The sequence below is a fragment of the Aphelocoma coerulescens genome, chromosome 5, assembly GCF_041296385.1.
Source record: "Aphelocoma coerulescens isolate FSJ_1873_10779 chromosome 5, UR_Acoe_1.0, whole genome shotgun sequence".
NCBI lineage: Eukaryota > Metazoa > Chordata > Aves > Passeriformes > Corvidae > Aphelocoma > Aphelocoma coerulescens.
The window spans coordinates 52,685,961-52,709,857 of NC_091019.1; the positions used below are offsets into that span (position 1 = coordinate 52,685,961).

Genomic DNA, 23,897 nt, shown 5'->3' on the forward strand with positions numbered 1-23,897 from the left:
CCTGTCCTTGTCATAGACCATTAGTTTTTCTACCCTCTGTTCCAGCGTTCCAAGTTACAAAGTCTTTTTTCTCTGTAGCCCCTACTTTAGAGTATTCTAAAATGCTAGACTTCCAAGACTGCAATTTTTGAAACTTGAGGCTAAATTCTTCTGTAAGAAAAATTAATTAAAAAAATAATTTTCACGGGAATGAATGGAGGCTGTGCAAGCTGGCTTGAAAATTTGCTTGTCTGTGTCTACATATTATTTATCTTGAGTTTTGCAATAACATAAGAATTTTTATAGAGATGTTTTATGAATACTTATGACAGAATCTTGGGCAGTGAAAGGAAACAAAATGGCTGATTCTGCCAAGTTGTAGTGTGTGTTTTTACTTTAACAGGAATCAAAATTTTTGTTTTGTATCTGCCATTGATTTACATGAATACTTGGTCTACTTGCCTGAAGGCAGCATTCAATCTTTTAATCTTAAATTCTTCTTCTCCTTTCTTCCTAATTATGTCTTGGGTGATACCTGCATGTCAAAGATGAGGTATTACAGACATTTAATTGGGATTTGCATTTCCATTTATGTAATTCTTCTTATTCTTTCAATGGCTGTTCAGAAATTGTGCTGAAGATGGTTATTAAATGAGGACAGCATTCTACTACTACAGTAGCCTACCTACTATTTTTGTAGTTTATAAGAAATAATAGGTGAAGTATAAGCAAATTATAATGACAGTAAATATTCCTTTTCCTGTTTCTTTGTAGCACATATTTGCATCCAATATACTTTTCTAATTGCTAATTGTCAGAAGAATAATATACTATGTGTTATAAATTAGTAATATATGGGATAAACAAGTAATATATGAGTAAAGTTCAGTACTACTCAATGGATTTTCTATACTCTTGTTCTATCTGTTAATAAAAAATGTTCACATTTTTAGTGTTAAAAGAGAGGTTCTTCCATTGGTAAAATCACTGTGCCAGGATGTGGAATATGAAGTTAGAACTTGCATGTGTCGGCAACTGGAACATGTAGCTCGAGGAATAGGGTGAGTACAATTTGCCTAACTGATCTTAAATGCAAAATGTTTCTCTAAAATGGTAACTTAAGAACTCCCTTTAAAATTGCTGAATTCATGCATACTTAGTAATGAATTTGGAGTGTACAGATGTGATCTTAGGAAATGGCTGTTAGCAGTTGTCCATTTTCCGGTTTTAGATTTTTCTTTCCCTTTATAGTAAAATTGCTGAACCATAAACCCAGCAGTTTTTTGTAAATAATTACTTCATCTGTAGCTTCTTGAAATCATCTCAATTACCCATCGGTGGTATTTGGCTTTTTAAAAAATTCTGACAAGTATTAGCAGTTTTAATAATTACTGTGCAGTGTCTGAGAAAGGATCCCAAATGGGTTTGTAAGCAAATTTCAGCTCAGTATCAACTTTAACTCGAAGCTTGAAGGTTTTCAGTATTCACGCATAGGATTGAAAAAGTCTGAAACTTTAATACAAGAAAATGTTAATTACACACAGGATTGGTCTCTGAGTGAGCAAATATTTTAAAATTCGAGGTCTCTCTACCTGGTATTTTGTCAAGGCAGAAAAAAAGCAGTAACTTCTTTTACACACTGGAAAATATATCAAGTAATGTTCCCTAGACAGCAGAGATAGATTAGTTCTTGAGTGTCCACCTGGCTTTTAAAATTGTAAATCTATGAGCAAATTCAAGGATGAGGCTGAAACTGAAGTGCAGTTGGAAAGATCCATTGTGTACTTGAGTGTGATATGTTAGTACAGGTGTTTGTGGAAAGGATGCTTTCCTGTAGCTGTGGAATGATTTCTGGTTCTTTGGGGCTTTTTTTTTGGTTGTTGTTGGGGTTTTTTTGTGGGGTGTTTTTTTGTTTGTTTGTGGTTTTTTTTGAGAATTATATTGTGGTTTAGATTCTGAGTTATTAAAAAAAACAAATAAAAAACCATCAAAACCCCCCAAAACTAAACCACCAGAAATTCCTGAAGCAATGTGCTTAGGGAATATAGAGATATAAGGAATTCACAGCAAGAGCTAAGCATTGCTGTTATATACTTAATTTCTCTTTTTTTTTGTAATTTCATATAGGTTAGTAATTTCTAGATTTCTAGAAAAAAATTCTCTTTATTGCATAGAAAATAATCTTATCTATGTGCTTTAGGCACTTCTTCTGCAAGGTCTTTGTCTTGCAGAAGCTCAGAGGATGTGAATAATGTTGAAACCATATTATACTCATCACAGTAAATTTGCTCCTTTTTTTTTGTACTTTTTTTTAGAACAAAATGTAGGCTAGCATGATAAATCATTCTAACATTTTCCATATTGAATGTCTTTCAATATAAAAGAACTTGTGATTAAAGAAAAGAAAGGTACTATTGTCAGTACTGTTGATATTTGTAAAACTGGTAATTTAACAGGCATTTTACTAAACTGAATTACTGAATAATTTGAACTTGCATTTATTTTTACTGTGTGCATGGGTCTCATGTATCTTCGTGTATCACAAAGTTGAATTCTGTTTAATGGGAGATAAAAGGTGTGAGAAAGAGAGGGTTCTCTTTACCTCCAGGGAGTAGCCTGCTGTTTTTATTCCATAACTGCTGTGTTTTGAAGGGAGAGATGGTTCTGTCCATCATATTAGTTTGAAGATTTTTGATGCCACTAAATTGGAAATACAAAGAAACATTTGCAATTTAAAAAAAAAAATTCTTTCCCCTTTCCTCCTATTTCTATGTTTTGATTTAGGATTTAGTCCTACCCTTTTCTTTCCTGGTCATTCTCAGGCTGTCTGTTCTCATCTATCTCATTTGTTCTTGCTCAATTCCATGGGAATTCTATTGTGTCTTAAGTTTGAGATACTGTCTCCATTTCCATGGATTCCTTTAACATTCTCAGTCAACCTGTGCTGTAATCAAGAGCTGAGAAGTAAGCGTATGGATTTGGCTTTGAAAATGATTTGTTATGCATAATACAGAAATTTTTTTAAACAGTACAAATGTTATTCTGAGTAAAGTATCCCTTACCTAGGATATGCATATAGTTAGAGAATATTTCTTACTGCTACAAAAATTATTTTGGTGGTAGCCTGTAGGAAGCACTCACAGTTAATATGAATCTGTGTGACTTTGCTTTCAGCAGTTTTCTTTTACATTTAAAATAGGTTTATGAACAGCCAGGTGTTAAAATAATAATTGAAAGTGTGCATTTGTGTAATTTTCTTCACTCCTCCAAATGCAGTTTAAGTTCAACATATACTAAGCAGTGTGAAAGAAGAACAAAAAATGTTGTTTTCAGTGATTACAAGGTGGCTATCTTATACTAATAAGTAACCATACTGGAAAGGAAATTTTCTTAATTCTGTTTAGTGTCTTTAAAATTAACTAAATTAAATTTATTCTACCTGGGAGTTGAAAGTTTTAAAAAATTTTAGGTATTATGCAACGGCAAATGACAGCATTACTGGTAACTTACCCAGCCTTAGAACAGTGGGTTTGATAGGGCTAAATACTTTGTTATCAGTTAGTGGTCTGTCCTGTGTATTTTTCTTTGATTCTTTCCTCACCAACTTTTATTTTTAGCATTAATGTATTTGTATGAACTGTTCTCTCTCTGAAGATTTTACTTAATCCCTTCTCAATGCTTCAGATGATTTAATCTCATAAGAAATGGTGAACATTCAGTGTTTTCAGTATGGAAGCTCTTCCAGTGTGTCATGTTGAGGATAAATAGTTAGTAGGTAAATGAAGAAATTACTAAACAGACATGAACAAATCTTCCCAAAAAATACCTAAATGACTATTTCAAGGAAGAATTCTGTTTTGCAGTGGCGGTATTGTTTCATTGTAAGTTTTCTTTTGACTGCTTGCTTCACGTTGCAGGACAGAACTAACAAAAACTGTGGTGCTTCCTGAGTTAGTGGAACTGGCAAGAGATGAGGGCAGCAGTGTACGCCTGGCAGCTTTTGAGACCTTAGTGAATCTGCTTGATATGTTTGATGCAGGTAAGAATTTAATTTAGGCTTACTAGCCCAGTCCTTAGTGCTCTAGTGCATCTTATAATTGTATTTAAATGCTTTTTGTTCTGTCTGCATTATTCAGACATTTCTGATTTTATTTTGTTTATTGCTTTGTCCTTTATATTTCCTTCTATTTCATGTCTTGTAGTGCTTGATATGCAGAAAGTTTTAAGGGAGGTGAACTAGTTGTCCATGAAATCAGTTATCATATTTCAAGTTTCTAATGTAGTGTGCCAAAATTGAATAGTAAAATTACTGTATAAATTATGGAAATATTGTGTTGCTAAGATTTAATTAATTAATGTAGTGCTGTCAATACACAGAATACAAAGTGTTAGCTCAACAAAAATGTACTGTACAGGAACCTGATGATGAATTGCTAATATATGGTAGTATTTAAGCCATATAGAGGAGTGGATAAGGAAAAGAAAAAATAATATAGTTTTAGGGAGAATACCATAAATGGACTTTTTAGCAGTTAGTGTTTATATCATTAAGTATGATAGTAGGTTAATTTTGTAATTCTTGAGCCTTTGGATTGATGCCATCAAGTTTGTGCCTCTCTTTGCACCTTTCAGTCTTCACTCCTCCTCCCCCACCCGCTGCTGTAACTACTGCTTTGAGTTGCTGTAAGAAGCTTAGAGAAAGCAATCAGGGGTTATTTACAGGTTTGTAAGGAATGTGTTTCTAGAAATTGGGTGTGCTTTCATGGCTGAACTAGAAAATGAGCACTTTTGAAGGTAGATTACCCAAAATTACATCCTAGAGTTTCTCTCCCACAATATTAAAATATTTCTTCAGGCCAACCTAACTTTGTTCAGCCAAAATTATTTGCTGAATTTCGCTGTTGGTCTACCATTAAAAAAAATCATAATCTATTTAAAACTCAAACATTTTTTTTACAGTGATTTTATTTAAAATAAGTCAAAATATAAAAATTTCTTTAAACGTTTGCTTCTTTATTTTATAAGGAAGGCAGAGTGCTTTAGTTTCTAAATGATTTAATTTCTTTTCTGTGTCCTTAATTATTTTGTTTCTCTGAATTTATTGTATACCAAAAGATTTTGACACTTCTCAGTAGGTTTAAAAAATCAACTTGCAGCATATCCAGATTTTTCTGTTTACTGTCACAGTCATGTTCAGTCTTGATCTCCCTGTGTGCCTACTGTTGTAGGAAATCTTATTGTAGGTGTACTTCAGTATTCCTTCTCTCTCTATAGTCTTTTGCATGGAGAAGGTAGTGACTGTTTATTTATTCTATGCCTCATCCTTTAATGGGGGATGCCTTTTCACTGACAACAAACTAACGAATGTAACAGGTAGGGTATTAAATTTAAGACCTATACTATATTAACATGCTCATCATTCTTTTTACCTCTTTTCAGTGACTGCCTGCCAGAAGTAATCCTGAGACTGTTAAATGAAATTTTTCTAATGTATTACAGAAGTTCAGTCTCTGTGCTCTTTTTAAAATGTTGACCAATGGTTAACTCTAAAAATTTCTTTTGTTTTTCAGATGATCGGAGTCAAACTGTTCTCCCATTAGTGAAATCGTTCTGTGAAAAATCCTTCAAAGCAGATGAATCTATCCTAGTTTCTTTATCTTTCCATTTAGGGAAACTGTGTAATGGATTATATGGTATGATTTAATTTCTTTTTTAAAATCTTAAAAATGAGGGAGGATTGGAGAATTTGAACCCCTTGGAAAATACCCAGATTTGAGTGTATCAAATTAAATGGTAGTTAGATTTTGGAAATTTCCTCTCAGGGTGACCATCTGCTTATTTTTTGGTTTTGTTTTGTTTTGTTTAGACAGGGTCAAAGATGGAAACATGGTGTTTTATCTTTATTGGTTTGACTGATTTATTTGGGTGTTCTGGAGCTTGCGATTTGGATGACTGAATTTTTAAAACTAGAAACCTTTGAAAATATTATGATGTTTAACTTTGTCTATTTGTTTCTGTGCTTGATCTCCTTTTAAGGCACAGTGCAGAGTGTGGCCCATAAGGAACTTCAGGGGAGAAAGGAGACCTAGTGGCATGTGGATTCCCCAGCTGCAGCTGAGGCTGAATCTGAACGCATAATTTTTATACCCATAATTTGTGCTTGAGTTTTCACTTGAGCACAGCACATCTTTCCTTGATAATTCTGCCCACCATATATCACCTGTGGAGGAGCAGCAGAGAATCATGGCTTTACATAATAATTTCCCCCTAGGCTCTTAATACCTTTGATCTTTCCTCTCTAAAATGAACCTCCATGATTATGTTAGAGACTATCAAAGTGACCATTGCTTCACTACAAATTACTTGAAATGGCTGTTCCACAGTGTCAAACTATTATTTTCAAAAACAGAGGGCTAGAACAGTCCATCCTGTATTTAACATGTTTTTCCAGTCTTCTTTTCTCTAGGTTGAATCACTAATTCCTGATCTTTCTTCACCTCTAAACTCCATCTGATGAGGTGTTAATGCCTTAGGACAGTTGAACAAAGTGAAAGGGTTACTTCATGTGTCTTGCCAGATACATTGCTGTTCACATTTTTCAGTAGGAAAAATTGCTTTTTTATAAAAATAAATCTAGCAGCTAGTTAGTCTTTTTCTTTCCTGGCTTTGTGCAGGTGATGCAGATCAGGCTAAGCATGGTACCTTACTGCTGATCAAATGGAATAATAGTCTAAAGTGTTAAGGCCATATGTCTGGTTACTTAAGATCCTTTTAAACTCTGTCTCTGAAGAATAAGCAGTCTGTCCTTGGTTGATGCTTTCAGAATACTGAATAAGCCAAGTCTCTTGTCCAGCATCCAGAAAATCAATGAAAATACTGAATAGTACCACAACTAGGATAGAACTTTCTTTATGCAGTTGCCTGTCTTGTCGGTAGTCCATGGGTAGTTTTCTCTTAGTTGTTTTTCCAAGCAGTTTTAGAGCACCTCTATAGTTTTTAATCTCTCATTCCTGTTCCCTTGTTGTGAAAGTCATGACCTTTACTGCCTCTTTTGTTTCACAGGTCCTGTTACCCTATACTAGGAAATTGAATCAGTTTGACAAGTTTTCCTTTTGCCATGTTGTCTACTGCTATTTTTTGGCAGGAGGGAGGGTGGTGTTGGTATTTAGTAGTAGATTTTTTTATTTCTTTTTTGTTTCAATTTTTTCAAACATGTGAAAGGAACCTGACTTACCTAATTATATGGCTTGTCTTTCCCTCTCCAACTATTAAATATCAGTACCACTTCAGCCCTTTTCTGTTCCATTATTTGACTTATTTATGAATTCAGCAACTAGTACTTAAGTATTTTGAATCCTGAAATGAAGCACATCTGACTCTGCACATTTTGAAAACCTCTTAAGATCCACTGACCTGTTGCTTCTCTACTTAAAGCTTGAATCTTTGTCACAGTTATTAATTGTACTCAGCCTGATAACACTAGTGGAATTTGAAAAAGAAAATACATTATTAAGCATTTCAACCTTCTTGGTACCAGTCACTGATAGCTTTCCTCTCTCTCTGGAGTAGAAAATTGAGCCTTTCCTTGATTATTCTCTTATTACTAGTGCACTTGTAGTTTTGAATTCTTTTGCTAGTTGCATTCCAGTTTGTTCTGAGTACTTGTGTGTATTGATTATACTCTGCTAGATTCAAGGGGATGGGAGGGAAAGGAGGGATAAAATCAAGATCTTTGATAGATTTTAAAATAAGATTTGTTTGGGTACATTATTAATAGCATTTGTAATGAGGAAAGTTTGTTGTTTTGTTTGGTTTTGTTTTTTTTTTCTTTTTTTGAGGCATTTTTACTCCTGAACAGCACTTGCGGTTTTTGGAATTTTATAAGAAGCTTTCCACACTGGGTTTACAGCAGGAAAATGGACACAATGATAATCAACTACATCTGCAAACTCTGGAACAGGAAAAGAAGTATATTTCAGTGAGGAAGAACTGTGCTTACAATTTTCCAGTAAGTAATATTAATTTAAGGTTTAATATTAATTCGTGTAATGCATATAGTTCACTAAACAGGAATACATGAGTGATAGAAGAGTTATTCCCAAATTGTTCATTATTAGCTAGATTTTAACTCTTTCCTGCAAAGTTTCTGTTAGTGAGGTTGTCTAAAAGAGTTAGCAAGAAATATTACTCAGAGCCTCAGAAAATTATTGGCAACTTTTGACAGAGGAAATGGTGTTCTAAGAGTTTACTGGTCTTACTCTTTCGTACGCATTTTCTTCAGACTCTTAGCACAAAGGATTTGGGAAAATGTCTGCAAAACAGAGTCCCCAGTTTCAAATCACTTGAATCTACACTTTTACATTCACTGTGTGTCACATCATTCTAGGGAGTTGAAGATGGAAATGGAATGCTTAGGTTGATGTTTTAGTGATGTTCCTGCCTGAGAAAGTCTTTTCAATTTTATGTGAGGTCTTTAAATACACCAGTCATGTTTCTGTAAATCCACTTTGTATTTTGACATTCTGCATTTGTATTCAATGAAAACATGTTTGCACCAAGAGCCAGTAGACAACTATTTTTCCTTCTGCCTTTTAAAGGCAAGCACACTGTATGTAGGTAGACATCTGTTGGTTTATTTGAGCAAAACCAAGGTATGTACAAACATGATCATGTTGAAAGTCAGATTCTTGCTTTGCTGCTTGCTAAAATGTTCTTTGTTTTTGAGGTATGCAGTTACAGGTTTTGCTAGAGTACAGAAACATTAACAATATTTATAAAACTGACGTTTTATATCTCATGGTTTTAGTCCTTATCTTCTGAAAAAAAGCCTACAGCATGTTTGGAAAATACGTAAATTCAGTTTAGTTCTCAGCTCCGGATTTTGTCTGGTGCCTGTGTTTTAACAAGGCCAACAAAACCTCCACACTTCCTCCTTAAAATAACAACCTGTTATCTCTCGAGTTCATCTGATACTCTCTGATAGTGTGATCCTTTAGCTGTGTAGTTGAAAAAGGACTTTATCCTTCCACAGGCCATGATTGTTTTTGTGGATCCAAAGAACTTCAATTTAGAACTTTATTCTATATTCTTCTGCCTTTGTCATGACCCCGAAGTTCCTGTCAGATACACCATGGCCATAAGCTTCTTTGAAGTAAGTCTACAATGGTTCTTTGTTACTACTCACATGGCTTTATTTTCTTTTGTTTTCTTCTTTAAGCTTACATTTGTGACTGTTCAACCAAAATAAAAAGACTGGAGAAAATATATTGAACTTAGTTTGTCAAGGGTGTTCAGTTCCTTCCAACCTCTGTATATAGCCCATATACACACATTGTTTTATTTAAGTTGTGTAACGTTTGGCTACAAGAGACTACTGTTAGGTCAGATTGTAAGGAGCAAAAGCTTAAAGAAACTTAATGATCTAGTACCACAAACATAACCAAATGCAGTAACTATAATATTTGGAATTTTTCAGTGGTATTAGAAAACAGACAAATGGGAGAAAGGACTTGCCCTTTTTGTGCCTCAAAACCTTCAGAACTGTAGTTTGCTGGTGTGGAATGTGAGGAATATTTATGTGGAACAAATCCAAATGAAATGCTGAATTTAATATGAAAGTACTTGGAAATTTATGCAGATGTATCAGCATATATATTCTTATATTTCTTTTCAGCTTATATATGTTCTACTTTATTATTTTCATTAAATTAAAAGTATAAATGCATAGGTAGTATTAGCTATATGGGGTGAATTCCAGAAATTAAAATACACTCTCCTAAATACAGAAACCAATATAGAGAAATCTTTGATGTTTTCCTATTCTCTTACTGAGAATCCTTGTTTCAGTCCTTGAGCTCAGCTTTGATCCCATTTTGTTGCTGGGGAGACCGGTAAATTAGAGCAGTTTGCTGAAAATATTTAAATGACTAGTAGAGGAAAAAATGGCATTATTTCTACCATTGTAAGAAAGATGTATGGATTTCCAGTTCTCATTACCTGTTGATGCCTTGTTTTAATGAATGATAATCCAGCATAATTGTTGAAATTGTAAAATCAGCATTTAATTCTACATAATATTTTGTTTTAGCTATATAACACTATTAAGGTACTGCCTGAATATAAGGAAAGTATTTTAGCTCATTTTAAAAAACTTGTAAAATTATGCCTTGGGGTCTAAATGTACATTTAGTTCTTGTTGGTTTAATTTTAATAGCATAACTAGGCAAGCATGTGACAGACAGAAATGAGTAATTTATGGCATTCCCTGTTAGGGGGATTACTTTTCAAAAAAGAAAAGTCCTTGTAGCCATTTCCTTAAAGCTTCATCTTAATTGGTAGTAAGCTCTTATTTTGACTTGGCTTAAAAAAAACATTAAAAAACATCATCTAAATATTCCTTGTGGCAAAAAAATCTCATTCCTCAGGTTTGTGTTATGCTTGCTATAAAATCCTTCTAATAACATGGAGATGGACTGCTAGTATTTCTTAAAAATTTACATGAGACTTATGAATCACATAAGTCACAGTCAAAAACCTAAAGAAGTGAGGAGTGAAGACTTCAGATGGAAGGCTGGGGAAGCTTAAAATCCAGCACTGGCTAAGAAAATTTTTTATGTTTATCTTCTGTAAATTATATGGCAGGCTGACTCTCAACTCTCCTAATTGACAACATTTGAATATTCCCCTAGAAATTTCTAGCCTGGCAGTGCAGCCTTAAACATTTTTGGTAAATGTGAAATAGACTTAATTCTAAAAGCATGTGTCATAGATAATAGACCTGTTTCTTGAGCATATTTTTAATGTGATCAGTGGGAAAGTACACAACTTTAGGAAGCTGATATTAAACAATTTTTTCTGTGTCTCTTCATGCTTGCTGTAAAGTAAGTAAGTGGTGGTATGCCATAGAACTAAAGAATGTTTCACCTTGCCATCTTACTGTCCTTTTTTAGGTTGCTAAGCTTTTAAATTCTGATGTGTATACAATACATAAAGAACTGGTTACGCTATTACAGGATGAGTCACTGGAGGTAATACACTTTTATTGGAACTTTTTTTTGCTTATTACATTAAGGCAGATTATCTTCATATTTAATAAGTCTTCAGTAACACAGTAGAGTAGCAATTTGAAATTATTAATAGCTTTTACTTCTATTACACAGACACCACGTAAAGATGCCAGCCCTCTGTGAATAAAAAAAGAGGAAAATAGGAAGGTGTTTGAATTTAGTAAACCCACACTAAATTTATTATCTTTTAAAAATACTAATTCTGAATAGTTTTAATTGCTGTGTTATTTATTACCCTACAAACTCTAAAAAGCTTTGGGTTTGGTACTATATTAAAATAATAGTTGGGAATAGATGGGATTCAAGGTCTTTTGCTTTGTTTTATTTTTATTGTCCAATTGAAGAGGAGATGAAGAAGTTGTGTATGGTTCAGAGATCAAGATTTACAGAAAGAGTTTTGATCCAAGGATACCTGTATAGAACATGAATCAGTTATATTGCAGTTAACATAGTGAAACTTTTTTGGCTGGAAAAAAGAGACATATTTATGCTTGAGACAAAATCACCATTTCCTCTGATACCAGTTACTCCAGTAGTTGATGTTTCTTGTTTTCTATGAGGATCTTTGGATATGGCATGGAAAAATTAGTTTTGTATTCAGGTGCTCTTTTTTCATTCAGTACCTTTTGTTAGGTGTTTTCAGGAAAATTAATAGTATTCGTAGAACATCTACTTATAGTTTATGAAATTCTGACCCATATGAGAAGATTTCTCAAGTTGAACACCTGAAGGTTGAGACTTAGAAACATCTGGTGACCTTGAAAAATTCCTTGTTTTGATCTCTGTATATTTATATGAATAGTAACAAATATATTGAGCTTTATCTTATATACCACCTCAGTCTGAATTGGTACAAAAATATACAGTTATGTACCTTTCTAGTCAAGTTAAAGTCTCACAATGTTTGAAAGTAGGGTTCATCTATTACTATAGGCTATATATTGTATATTGTCTATCAACTGCATCTTTTCTTAACACAGGAAAAATTGCTTTTAAGATACAGCTGACAAATATAAAAAAGCATCTTTTTATTTGTTCAGGCTCTTAACTCCTGATGAAACACAGATCTTTCTTAAGGATGAATGTTCATTTTAAAATATTATATTTTCTGGATATTTTAGAAAACTTGTCTGGTCACATGAATAAAAACTGAGACCTGTAATGCTTATATTACTTACTACATTAAATATCAGTTTTAAATCCCAGCCCTCATCAGTGCAACTAATCTCCTTTTTTTTTTCGACATGAGAGAGCAGTAACTTAAAAGGTATCAGCAGGGATATGTTGGTGAGAGTTAAAAATGGAGTTGAGTTCATTTACAGACCTCTTTCATGCAGCCTTTCTTTACATAGGTGTTAGATGCCCTAGTAGGTCACCTTCCTGAAATCCTTGAACTAATGACTAATGGAGGAGAAAACAGTGGATCAGAAAGCAAAGTGAGTATTCTCATGTGGTTTTTGAAATTTTCTTTCTAAGTGAAGATAGTAGCAAATTTCAGACAAATTTTGAAGGAAAATGCTTTTATGATTAGTTTCTGCTTTGGAGAGGTATGAAGTTTCTGTTTGTTTTTGGCTTTGTTTTTTTGGGGTTTTTTTTGGGTTTTTTTGGGTTTTTTTTGTGTTTTTGTTGGTTTTTTGTTGGTTTTTTGGGGGGGGTTGTTGTTTGTTGTTGTTTTGCTGTTTGTTTGGGGTTTTTTGATTGTTGACTTCATAAACTTTAACATTAAAAAAAAGTTTTGGAAAGATTAGAGTTAATAAAAAAATGAACAGTTATACATCTTCTTTTTCTAATTAACCACAGTTAAGTGAAAACAAAATTTGGTTTCCTGTTAAGGGAATGATAGCTAATACCTATTTTAAATCTTTTTCATATTAAAGTGTCAATTGCTCATGGGTGCCATTTTCAGGCTTCTGCTAGAAGGAAATTTATTTCCCGAAGTAAAGACACTGAATTAAGAGATCTGTATGCAGCTCCCAACTTTTCTAATTTAATTCTGTGTGGCTCTGGAGGACTCCTCACCTCTAAGATGGAACAGAAAAGATGCTGGTTTTGAGCAGACTTCCTAAATGTGTGGATAAATTGAGATATTGCAGCAGTATATTGTATGGACAGAAGTTGACAGTGTAATTTAAAAATTCAAATTTGTCAGATGTTTACAGCTGTAAATATATATAACATAAAGCAAATGCAATGTCAGGTGTGGCAGCCTGTTTCACTTTTCTTAGTGCTAAAGGGAATTTAGCTTGGCTACTATAAATTCCTTGCCTCCTACTGAGAAAAGGTGTATAATTCCTACTAAAATTAATTCCTACTAAAACTAATTAGGGGATTGAGAACAATAACTGCAAAGACTAAGAGGATAAAAGAGAAATGGGATTCATTTGGTTTAAGAAAGAGAATACTGAGGAGAGTTGGCATAATGGTCTTAATATCTGTAAAAGGGTGTTACAAAGAGAACGGTGTTTAATTTTCCTTTGTCAGGAGAAGGGGTTGGAGATGAAAGTGTATTTAGTAGGTACTGGAATAGCTTTTGGATTAGTCTTCCATCTTGTATTGTTGTGATATTCTTTTTAAGTATAGTGACAAGACAGGCAGCTCGAGAATGTAAAGTTAATGTTTATCTTTCTGTTTCTAGTTACTCTCTATTCCTGACTTGATTCCTGCATTAACAACAGCAGAACAGAGAGCAGCGACTTCTTTAAAATGGAGAACGCATGAGAAGTTACTACAAAAATATGCATGTCTCCCTCACATCATATCCAGTGATCAGATCTATTACCGTTTTCTTCACAGAATGTTGACAATCATTTTGACAAATGTGAGCCCACCTGTTGCTTTCTCATTTGCTTTTATTTGTTTATGCGAGTTAGAGGAATGACCACTGGATATTTCCTATGTGTAGTACTTCCTGTGTTATATTAAAGTACTGTCCTTTACATACGGTATATCAAGCTGTGGGATTTTTTCTATGAGAATTTTCACCGAAAACTTGCCTCCATTTGAGGAGCAAAATTTGGATTGACAGTTTTCCTCCTATCCAAGACTTCTTTCCTTTCCTTGTGTTCATCATCAGTTAGTTTCTAGTTAAATCAAAACCTTTTCCTCTGACATGTGCCTTCTTTTTCCTGATTTCATACATTACATTGCATTTGTTCTTTATGAAAGAACACTGTATTCCTAAAAGAAATTATCATTTAGAGCTATTAGTCTGAAATTTTACTGAGTTAATTCAAGAATAAAACTGTTATAAGAAAAGATGTTGTAAGTTTTATTTCTAACACCTGAAATACAGAAGGTGCCTTGCAAACATGGAATATTTTAAGGTGCTTATAAAATAGTTGAATCGGCAAGTTGGGTAGAAGGAATAAAGAAGTAGGTGTCTCATGAATTGGCCAAACTTCATAAATCTCCTTTACGTTATGACAATTATTTCAAAATTTATAAAGTTAGGCTACTTTTTAGCTATTTTTTTCTAATTCTAGAATTGTTATGTGTTTTTAGTCATATTCTTTCAGATATGTTTAATTGTGTTCCCTTTATTTCTTTCAAGAATGTCCTGCCAGTCCAAAAAGCAGCTGCTCGGACTCTCTGCGTTTATTTGCGCTACAATCGCAAACAAGAACAGAGACATGAGGTTATTCAGAAACTGATTGAACGTAAGATGATTTTTCCTCGATTACCTAGAAATGAAAGCTAGTTTTGACTGAAGTTACATTTATTCAGTGTAATTTCCTTCCAGCATTGGAGGGATTACTCTTGGAAGACATTCAGTTGCTCATATTATCACCAGCAAAACATACTGTGCATATATATAAGGGGATTGGGGAAGAGGCAATGCAGGAAACTGATAATATGCCGAGACCCCTCCAACCCTACTTCTTGTACCCAAAATTACTAAGCAGCAGTATACAAAGCAGAGTTCCTCGGTAGAAGTAAAATTCTCTAGAGCCTTCAGCATAAGAAATGCTGAATAAACCTCAGAAATTAATTTATTAATCAGTCACCTAAAGTTGATGTTTGGTGTATGCTATGTGTTTTAAAGATAGTTGAGAAGTTTTAACAGTTCCCATTAACATTACTTAATGTTTACAAAGTAATTTTGGTACTCCTGTGACGTGGTTTGAAAGGCATAGAGGTCTTTGTTTACATAGTAGTTAGTTCACTTGCTATTTTTGCTTTTTCAAGTGCTCACTGACAGAATTAATTGAATTCAGAATGTTAGTTTTTCACTAAAAGAAAGAACTGAGATAGGCTGAGAAGTTGTGCCTTTTGATGCCCGTGATTATCATCTTCAGGTCAAAGGTCAACCTGTGAAATGTTTTTTATCTGACATTGAAAGCTTGACAGATAGTATCTGCAAATTTTTATTTTTCAGAACTGGGCCAAGGAAAAAGTTACTGGAACAGACTTCGATTTTTAGATACTTGTGAATTCATTATGGAACTGTTTTCAAAATCATTCTTCTGTAAATACTTCTTTTTACCTGTGCTTGAACTTACCCATGACCCAGTGGCAAATGTCAGGTATGGAGAATATGTAGCAGTGTACAGGAAAAAAAGCTTTAAATAATATATTAAAAAATAATGTTAGAAGTTTTATGTTTTGCTTAAATAATGGGATTTGAGTAAAAAGATAAAGACCCCTCAGAACAACCAGTATTAAAGATGTAGGGGAGTGTGGGAATGATGCTAGAAAATCCCAGAAGCAGGTCAGTTCTGAGTTTTTGAGAGACTAATCAAAAGCGTCGTGGTTTGGGAGTGAAGGGAGCAATGAGGCAGAGGAGCGAGCAATAGATGGAAAGGAATGCACCACATCTACATGTCTGTTAAATACCTCCAGGGATGGTGACTCTGTGCAGCATTAATATTAGATGTTCAGATATGTTAACGATGACAACATGAATGATTCACATGAGAAACGAGATTAAAAGTGTGAACTACAGGTGTGCACTCAGGAAGCTTCACCACATACTGTTTATTACAAGTGAAACTTAAAGTAGACACTGTGTTTAGTATAACTACCACATCTCAGCTAAGCAGGATCCTAAAAATTAAGCTATTTTGTACATACAGACTAACATTCATGTCTCATGTCATTCAATTAAGAGGATTCTATTAAAACAATAAACTAAATTTGTATATAATCTGAAATAGCTTATTGCTTATAACAAATATTTTAATTAAAAGCTCTATTGATACAATATTAAAATTTAATGGAAGCTTGAACTAACTTGCAATCCTTTAGCTGACGTTAAAATTAATTTTGTCATAATTCTTTTCTGGATTGTTCTTGTACAAAAGAAATGCACAGTCTCCAGTGGAGTGAAGTTTACAGGTTAGACTTTGTTTTTAGCTGATGGTTTTAAAATATCTTTCGAGAGATACTGTTCTGGATTTCTACAGTGTGGTGTAACTCTTGGTAATGGGAAATAATGATAGTTAAAGTCTTTTGAAGGTATAAAAATGGTAAGATGAATTCATATGAGAAATTTTTTTGGAATGTTTATAATCACAGTTACTATGTCTGGCAAAGGATTGTCTTTGATCCAAAGCCAGTTGACTCTGAGTTCAACAGAGAATATACCCATGTATTGTTTTGGTGTTTCTTTTAATCTATTTCTGTAGATTAAAACTAGTCATTATTACATGCTATTACAGTCTGATCAAATCAATTTGCTCAATTTTTGCTCAATTGCGTGAAACATTTTTAATTTAATTTGCAGAGTATTTCGGTGTTAATGAAATAAAAAGCAATGAGCACATTTTTTATATAAACAGTTTAGAAACAATATCTTGGAATCAAGGGAATGAACCACAAAATTGTTTAGGTTGGAAAAGACCTTTAAGATCATCAAGTCCAACCATTAGCCTAAGACTGCTAAGTCAACCACTAAACCATGTCCCTAAGCACCACATCTACATGTCTGTTAAATACCTCCAGGGATGGTGACTCCACCACTGCCCTGGCAGCCTGTTCCAGTGCTTGACAAACCTTCTGGTGAAGAACTTGTTCCTGATATCCAATCTGAGTCCCCCTGGAGCAACTTAAGACCATTTCCTCTTGTCCTATTGCTTATTATTTGGGGGAAGAGACCAACCCCAACAATACAACCTTTCAGGTGGTTGTAGAGAGTGATAAGGTCTCCCCTGAGCTTCCTTTTCTCCAGGCTAATCACCACTCCTCATCAGCTCCCTCAGCCACTTCTCATCAGACTTATGCTCCAGACCCTTCCCCAACTCTGTTGCCCTTCTCTGGACACACTCCAGCCCCTCAATGTCTTTCTTATTGTGAGGGTCCCAGAACTGGACATGAGATTCAACGTGTGGGGGTAGAGGGGGACAATCCCTGCCCTGGTCCTGCTGGCCTCACTATTGCTGACACAGAATGCCAGGATGGCATTGGCCTTCTGGGCCACCTGGGCACAGCTGGCTCATGTTCAGCCACTGTTGACCAGCACCCCAGGTCCTTTTCCATCGGGCAGCTTTCCAGCCACTCTGCCCCCAGCCTGTAGTGGTGTGGGGTTGTTGTGACCCAAGTGCAGGACCTGGTGCTTGGCCTTGTTGAACAGCACAAGCAGGGGCAGCCTCCAGACATAAACAGGAAGATAAGGAAGGGGAAAGAAGGGCTTTCTTTTCTTCTTTTTAGTCTATCTGATACATTTTCATCCTTGCAGTTGTATGGAATTGCAGTAACATGATTTGTGGTGAGACTTGGGCTCCTTTGTACTGATGGACAAGACTTCCAGGATATTTAGGTAACTGATAAAGTTAAGTGTGCAGATCACTTGGAAAATCCAGAGGTCTCCTTATTTTTCTAGATTAAAAAAAACCCAAAGCAAACCAAAGACATGTTTATGGACTGTAGTCATGATCTGTAGAGATGTTTTCGAAAACAGTATGTCTGGAAACAACACATAAGCAACCATCACTTCTGAAAAATAAGACCACCTAATTTATTTATTTTGTGTCAAATGCTAGCATGAATACATTGAGAATTAATAATAAATATTAAACATCTGCATCAAAAGGTGAATATTTAGGTGGTTTGGGGATTTTTTTGTAGAATGAAGCTATGCTGTTTGTTGCCAAAAGTTAAATCTACTCTGAAGATTCCCACTGATAAACATTTACTTCAGCAGTTGGAATTATGTATAAGGAAACTTCTGTGTCAAGAGAAAGACAAGGATGTCCTGACTATTGTAAAAAGAGTAAGCATCTTTCTTTTTCAGCAGCATTTTATCTTGGGGTTATCATTGAAAGTTAAGATTATTAAAGTTATGCTTTCTGTTGATTTTCTCCATGTAAGAAGAGGAGTTTAAAAAATTCTATTGTCTGTTATGTAATTTTGAACAATTAAAAGATTATGTAGTATAGTATATTCTGTGAAATTTAGTAGTGTTGATGTTTCCTTGGTTATTTCCTTGGTTACTTATAGTGCAGTTATTTTCTATTGATTGAAATTCAGGATTTTAGCTCAATGACCATTTATGAAAAAAGTAGTGAATGACTAGAGAATGGATTAAATGTTGATTCTGGTAAAACTGATTAGGTCTGTGAGATAGAGATATCTTGTTAATCTATATATTTTACAATATACAGACAAAGCATTTGCAGGATTGTAAGATGTTACAAATGTGTTTGTAAGGTGAATATTCAAAAAAGTACATCTTTAAGGAATGTCTGTGCTTAGTCTCAAACTTAGAAACCATGACATGAAATAGCTCAAGTAGGTGGCTTCCTTACAGGCCAGTCTGCAGGAGAGACTGGGTGAACACCTGTGTGGAACCTTCTGAGTTATACACAGATTCCTGAGTTGCTTTTTTCAGTCCTGGTTCCTAAGCCTGTGCTGTAGCTATTCTTGCTTTGGTGCTTCTTTGAGTGTATTTTGAGTTCCGTGTAGATAGTCCGTGAGTCTGTTCATTCTGTGAGTCTCAGCAGGGCTCTGAGAATACTCTCTGACACTTTTTAACTACATTTGTAGCACAAAAATAAAGGCATAGGCTTCAAATATTTAGGAAGAAAAGACAATTTTTTACTTCAAAGTGTGACGTGCCGTTGCGTAATAATAAATAATGTTTTAATTTTCTTTATAGACAGTGTTAGAATTGGACAGAATGGAGATCTCTGTAGATGCTGTAAGTATTTAGTAACTTTAATACTTAGGAACTACTTTTAGTTTCTATTTTCATGTAGTGATTTTTTATTTTTATTGATTTTATTTTGAAGTTTCAGAAAAGATTTTATGACAATGATTTATTGGATCAAGAAAAAGAGACACAAGAACAACTCCTTTTGGAAATGGTATAGTTTATCAGTACACTGTCATTATTTTAAAATAGTTTGTAGCTAAATATTGATGAGGCAATAATTTTAAGGTAGGGGAAATGCATATTTTGGAGAGACCTGATAGGTTCATAATCTGCGTGTGGTTTCATTTTACACTTTATAATAGGGTTAAGTCCTTCAAAGTAACATGTAACATTTTTTTCTTTACTACCTAAATTTTGCTGTATCAATTAGAAAAGCAAACTTGAGTTTCTTGAGAAATACCATGTGTAACGTAATAAACTGATCAATGAAACACCTCAGAATTCACATACAGCTTCTCTAGGCAGAGAAATTAATGTCATAACTTCTTTTGTCCCAAGAAAGCCAAAGAATGCTCTGTGTTACAGCCTTTTCTGTTAGCCAGGAAAAAGAGAAAAGCAAAAGCTGCAGGAGGCACTTCAGCACACAGCTTACATCTTCACCACATACTGCATCTCCACAAAGCCTAGATTAGACCACTGCAGTCCTCCGTCCTGCTGCCTCCCCTCCAGCCTGAGGTGGGAGAAGCTGAGCAGCTGATAGGATTCAGAAGATCCTGATATTGTTAACATGCTTCCTCTGACTTGTAGTAAATGAACTTCTTTGTAGTGAACTCGAACAGATTCGAGAGTGTCCCAAAAATGTCATTGTTTCCTATGTTTGTGGTCTGCTTTGATGTCAGTAGCTATTGCAGGTCAGTATGAGCAAATATACCTGACCCACAGACTTCCTGCCACTTCCCAGTGTCTCAAGCCAATGGTTCACCTTTGTTCTCAGGACCTGCATATTCACATTCAAAGTCTTAAACTTAGCTCTAGTAGTCTCCAGGTGGATACAATTAATGCTTTTGTATGAAAGCATTTGAATGGTGAAAAATAGCCCCCAGTGTGCTCTGTGTTACTGTGTATTGTATGACATCAATTTTTACCCTGTTTCTACAGCTATACTTTAGAAGAGCACCTGAATTTTTATGATATAGGCCACTGATATGGGCAACCCTTCTCTATCACAAAGGCCTCAATAAGCATTGTTTGTGAGAGGCATGTGTTTGGGGAACCTGAGATGGACACTGTAAATTGTGCCATGTTGCAGTCCCAGAGAGATGAAGAGCCATTCAACCCACTTAAATGTGTCTGACTGCTAAAGATTTTAATACTGGATGTGTTAATAAACTTCCTTAATTTTAGTAGCTGACTTTGTAGAAACTATTTTCCAGCAACCCTGACCTGAATTAATTACCTCTTTCTTTTCTTAATTGGGTAGTAATTAGAACTACATGAAAAAAATAGATTAGAACAATTATGGTTCACTTAACACTTTTTCTTATGAAAATGGTACAGAAAATAAGATAATATTATATAGTTTTTTGAAGCTGGAGTGATATCTATTCACCACATGGAAGATACTTTTGGGCTAGGTAGTATTACAGAAGAGCAAATAAATTCCATGAACCTGAACAATTTTACATAGTTGATTTTGTTTTTCATAAAGATTTGTCAACTGTAGATGTTAATTTTAGATCTTTATAAAGTTTGAATATATCTGACACACCTTAACATTTAAGAAAAACATTTTCATTGAATTGTATGAAATAAAAATATTGCCCACTGTTCTCAGAGTATCTGTGTAACCAAAAATTTTTACATTGCCAGCTACCAATTTCTGTACCTTTTTAAATATAAAAAACCCCAAAAGCCAGGCATAGTTTTAATAATAAGTTGTAGATGTGAACTTCAACTCTGAGCTTTCTTCAGACTGTAGCTTTTAAATGAGATATGTACCCTGATTTCATTCTGTACTATTTAATTGGTTCTCTGGATTTTCACCAGAGGTTGTACTACTAGCAGGAGACAGTAGAAATTAACTATTTGGAAACACAATTTATTTACTTTTACCTGAGTAATATCTAAGAAAATTATTCATTCTTTTAGGAACAATTAGAAAAGGAGAAGCATAAAAATGAAGGAAGATCTACAAATATTAATGATAAAATGCTTGAAAAGAAGCGTAAGTTTGTTTATTTGTGTAGATGTTGTTTATGCATGCTTTACTCTTCTACAAAGGTAGTAGAGAAAGGTGCAGGAAAGAGACACTTTATACAATAGAGTTTTAGAAATTGGAAAGAAAATTTGTTTCTATATATATTTCTGAAGTTACTTATGAAAACTGGCCTCACATATTATATATAATATATAATATATAATATATATATTTTTTTATTTTGACTTTATTAAAATACAGTTTCAGTTCTCCGTTTTTTTTCATTTTGGGATATAGTATAAGTACTTGTCTGTGGTGTTTCTGAAGTGCCAGTAGCACTGGATTAGATATTATTACTCTTTGCTCCAGGACTATGATATGTTGTGTCCTCTCTTTTATATAAATTTAAGTTTTAAGAGGGAAGGGATTATACTGGTTTTTTTTTTTTTTTTGTTTTTTGTTTTTTTTTAGGTAGAGACAGTAAAACATCATCAGTGTTGGCAAAAAGTATCAATCTCTCTGTTTCTGGAAGTTCTTCTGGTACATCAACAGGTAAGAGCTGTTCAAAAACTCACTTGGAACAGTCACATCATCAGCTTAAACCCCAACAAAGCTGCTGTTGACATTTGTGGACCCAAGTTTCTCCTGCTGCACAGAGGAAAAGATTCCTCTCCTAGAACTGAATGTATTTTCTATGGTTTTTAGTTTTGTTTTATTCTGTAGTATATAAATAATGACTTAAGGTTTATTTTTTAATTCAAATCAGTTTTTTATTCAAATCAGTTCCTTCATCTTCAACCATAGGTTGACAGAAAAATATATTTTAAAGTGTTCTTAATTATTGAGGAAATGCAATATTCATGTTAAAAAATGTTCTTTATAATTTTAGGCAAAGAAGAAAAAAAATCCAAGCTGGTTCGAAGCCAATCTTTCAGTACTCAAGTACTGCATCCAAAATACAGCAACATAGACAAGTGTCCTAAGTATCTTTATAATCTTCATTCCTTACCTCATAGGCAGATGTTTACTCTTAGACAGCTGTTATGAAATTATATGCTCATGGATCTCTGAGAGTAGTGATGTACTTACTGAATTGTGACATATTTTCAGCTTTGTGTTTAATTGATTAACTGAGGGAAGAAATACCATCTAAGGCATGCTGAAGCCTACAAATGGTTATGAATTCCTTTTAAGTTAATATATGTCACCTTTTATCATATATTAAAAATAATTTTCAATATGAATTGCTAAATCTAATTTTGTACATTTCTTAAAGAAATTTCAGCATAACTTTCTCATTCAATTTTTTCATATAAACTCAGAAATAACCTCTAATACTGTTAAACAGCAGGATGATACAACTGAGAGGAGCGCTTTTGGAAATAACCAACTTGGTTTTGTTTTGTTTGGTTTTTTTAGTAAAAGTTCTGCTACAGCATATTCATCTTCAGTATCAGGAATGGGAAAGAGTTGTATGTTATCCTTTAGTGGTAAGTAGGTTATTGTATGGTATTTTACTTCAGTTTTTTTGTGTGGGTGTTGAATGTATGGGCCCAGTTAGACAGGCATACTCTAAGGTGTCGTTCCCCTAAAGACAGCAGAATAATAGATTCCCAACACGTTTGTGCATTTAAATGCTAGTCTACTAAGTGTATTTTTCAGATTCTTTTTTGTTCTTACACATTTGTTTTAATTCATGTTTAAAAATAGTAAAAACAAACTGAGTGTGTCATGTCCTGGTTGCAATTTCAGATATCATAAAAAGGTTGGGTTTGCAGTTTTTCCCCACCTGTTTTACATGAGGAGAATGAATAGCATGTATAACTTCTACTGAATTAAGAGAAACTACTGTTTACAGTTCTGTCCACTAAATTTTAAAGAGTTTGGATGATTAAAGATAAGATTGAGATGAATGGCTTTCTAGAGAATCGTGTCTTTCCATCACTACCAATAGGCACTAGACAATTAAGTTACATTAAATAGGTAAATTTTAAGCAGCCAAAGATTGGCCCAAGACATCACGCTCTTTACATACATTAAATGTATTAATATTTTCTTTGAAAAAGTGCATTCCAGTTATTTATCAGGGCTTTTTCATAAAAATACTTGAAGAAATGTTAAGTTGAAACCATTCCATTACAATTTTGGATTAGTGCCATAGGAAATATGCCGCTATTGCCACAGGAAAAACAGCTCATTCTGTTTACTCTCTGTGTACTTTTTTCAACCAAAATTCTTTGTCTAAGCTGAAGCTCTTATTTCAGATGATTCATTCCGGACTCATTCTTCTGGTAATAGTGGGAATGCTGCCTTCACTTCTAGTTCTTCTCGCAACTTATTTAACTCAGCTGACCAAAAGAACAGTGGAAATAAGGAGAGTCAGTCCCGAAAGATGAGCATGTAAGTTGTTGACAAGAGGTTAAACCAAGCCTGGGGGTAACGCTTTCCAAGGAAAGAGCTGTGTAAAACTAGGCCTGTATTTATTATACTCCTGCACACAGATTTTGAAATACTAAAATAGCAGGGTAGAAATGTGATGTATGCAATTATAAGTGTTTCTAAGATG

General features: G+C 34.1%; 1 protein-coding gene across 5 annotated transcripts in view; it reads left to right on the plus strand.

The window, feature by feature from the left end:
• PPP4R4 (protein phosphatase 4 regulatory subunit 4) overlaps positions 1-23,897 on the plus strand; it is a 66,561-nt gene that overhangs the window by 34,560 nt on the left and 8,104 nt on the right. For 4 of the 5 annotated variants that reach the window (XM_069018153.1, XM_069018154.1, XM_069018155.1 and 1 more), the window contains 18 exons: positions 933-1,040; positions 3,897-4,018; positions 5,550-5,672; positions 7,818-7,987; positions 9,011-9,130; positions 10,929-11,006; positions 12,398-12,481; positions 13,681-13,863; positions 14,596-14,701; positions 15,421-15,568; positions 18,108-18,252; positions 19,138-19,179; positions 19,271-19,345; positions 21,283-21,358; positions 21,803-21,883; positions 22,221-22,314; positions 22,751-22,821; positions 23,596-23,731. In XM_069018153.1, the coding sequence (XP_068874254.1) occupies positions 933-1,040; positions 3,897-4,018; positions 5,550-5,672; positions 7,818-7,987; positions 9,011-9,130; positions 10,929-11,006; positions 12,398-12,481; positions 13,681-13,863; positions 14,596-14,701; positions 15,421-15,568; positions 18,108-18,252; positions 19,138-19,179; positions 19,271-19,345; positions 21,283-21,358; positions 21,803-21,883; positions 22,221-22,314; positions 22,751-22,821; positions 23,596-23,731 (1,962 nt within the window). The remainder of the gene's footprint in view (positions 1-932; positions 1,041-3,896; positions 4,019-5,549; positions 5,673-7,817; positions 7,988-9,010; positions 9,131-10,928; positions 11,007-12,397; positions 12,482-13,680; positions 13,864-14,595; positions 14,702-15,420; positions 15,569-18,107; positions 18,253-19,137; positions 19,180-19,270; positions 19,346-21,282; positions 21,359-21,802; positions 21,884-22,220; positions 22,315-22,750; positions 22,822-23,595; positions 23,732-23,897) is intronic. The other variant, XM_069018156.1, reaches the window with a different exon arrangement.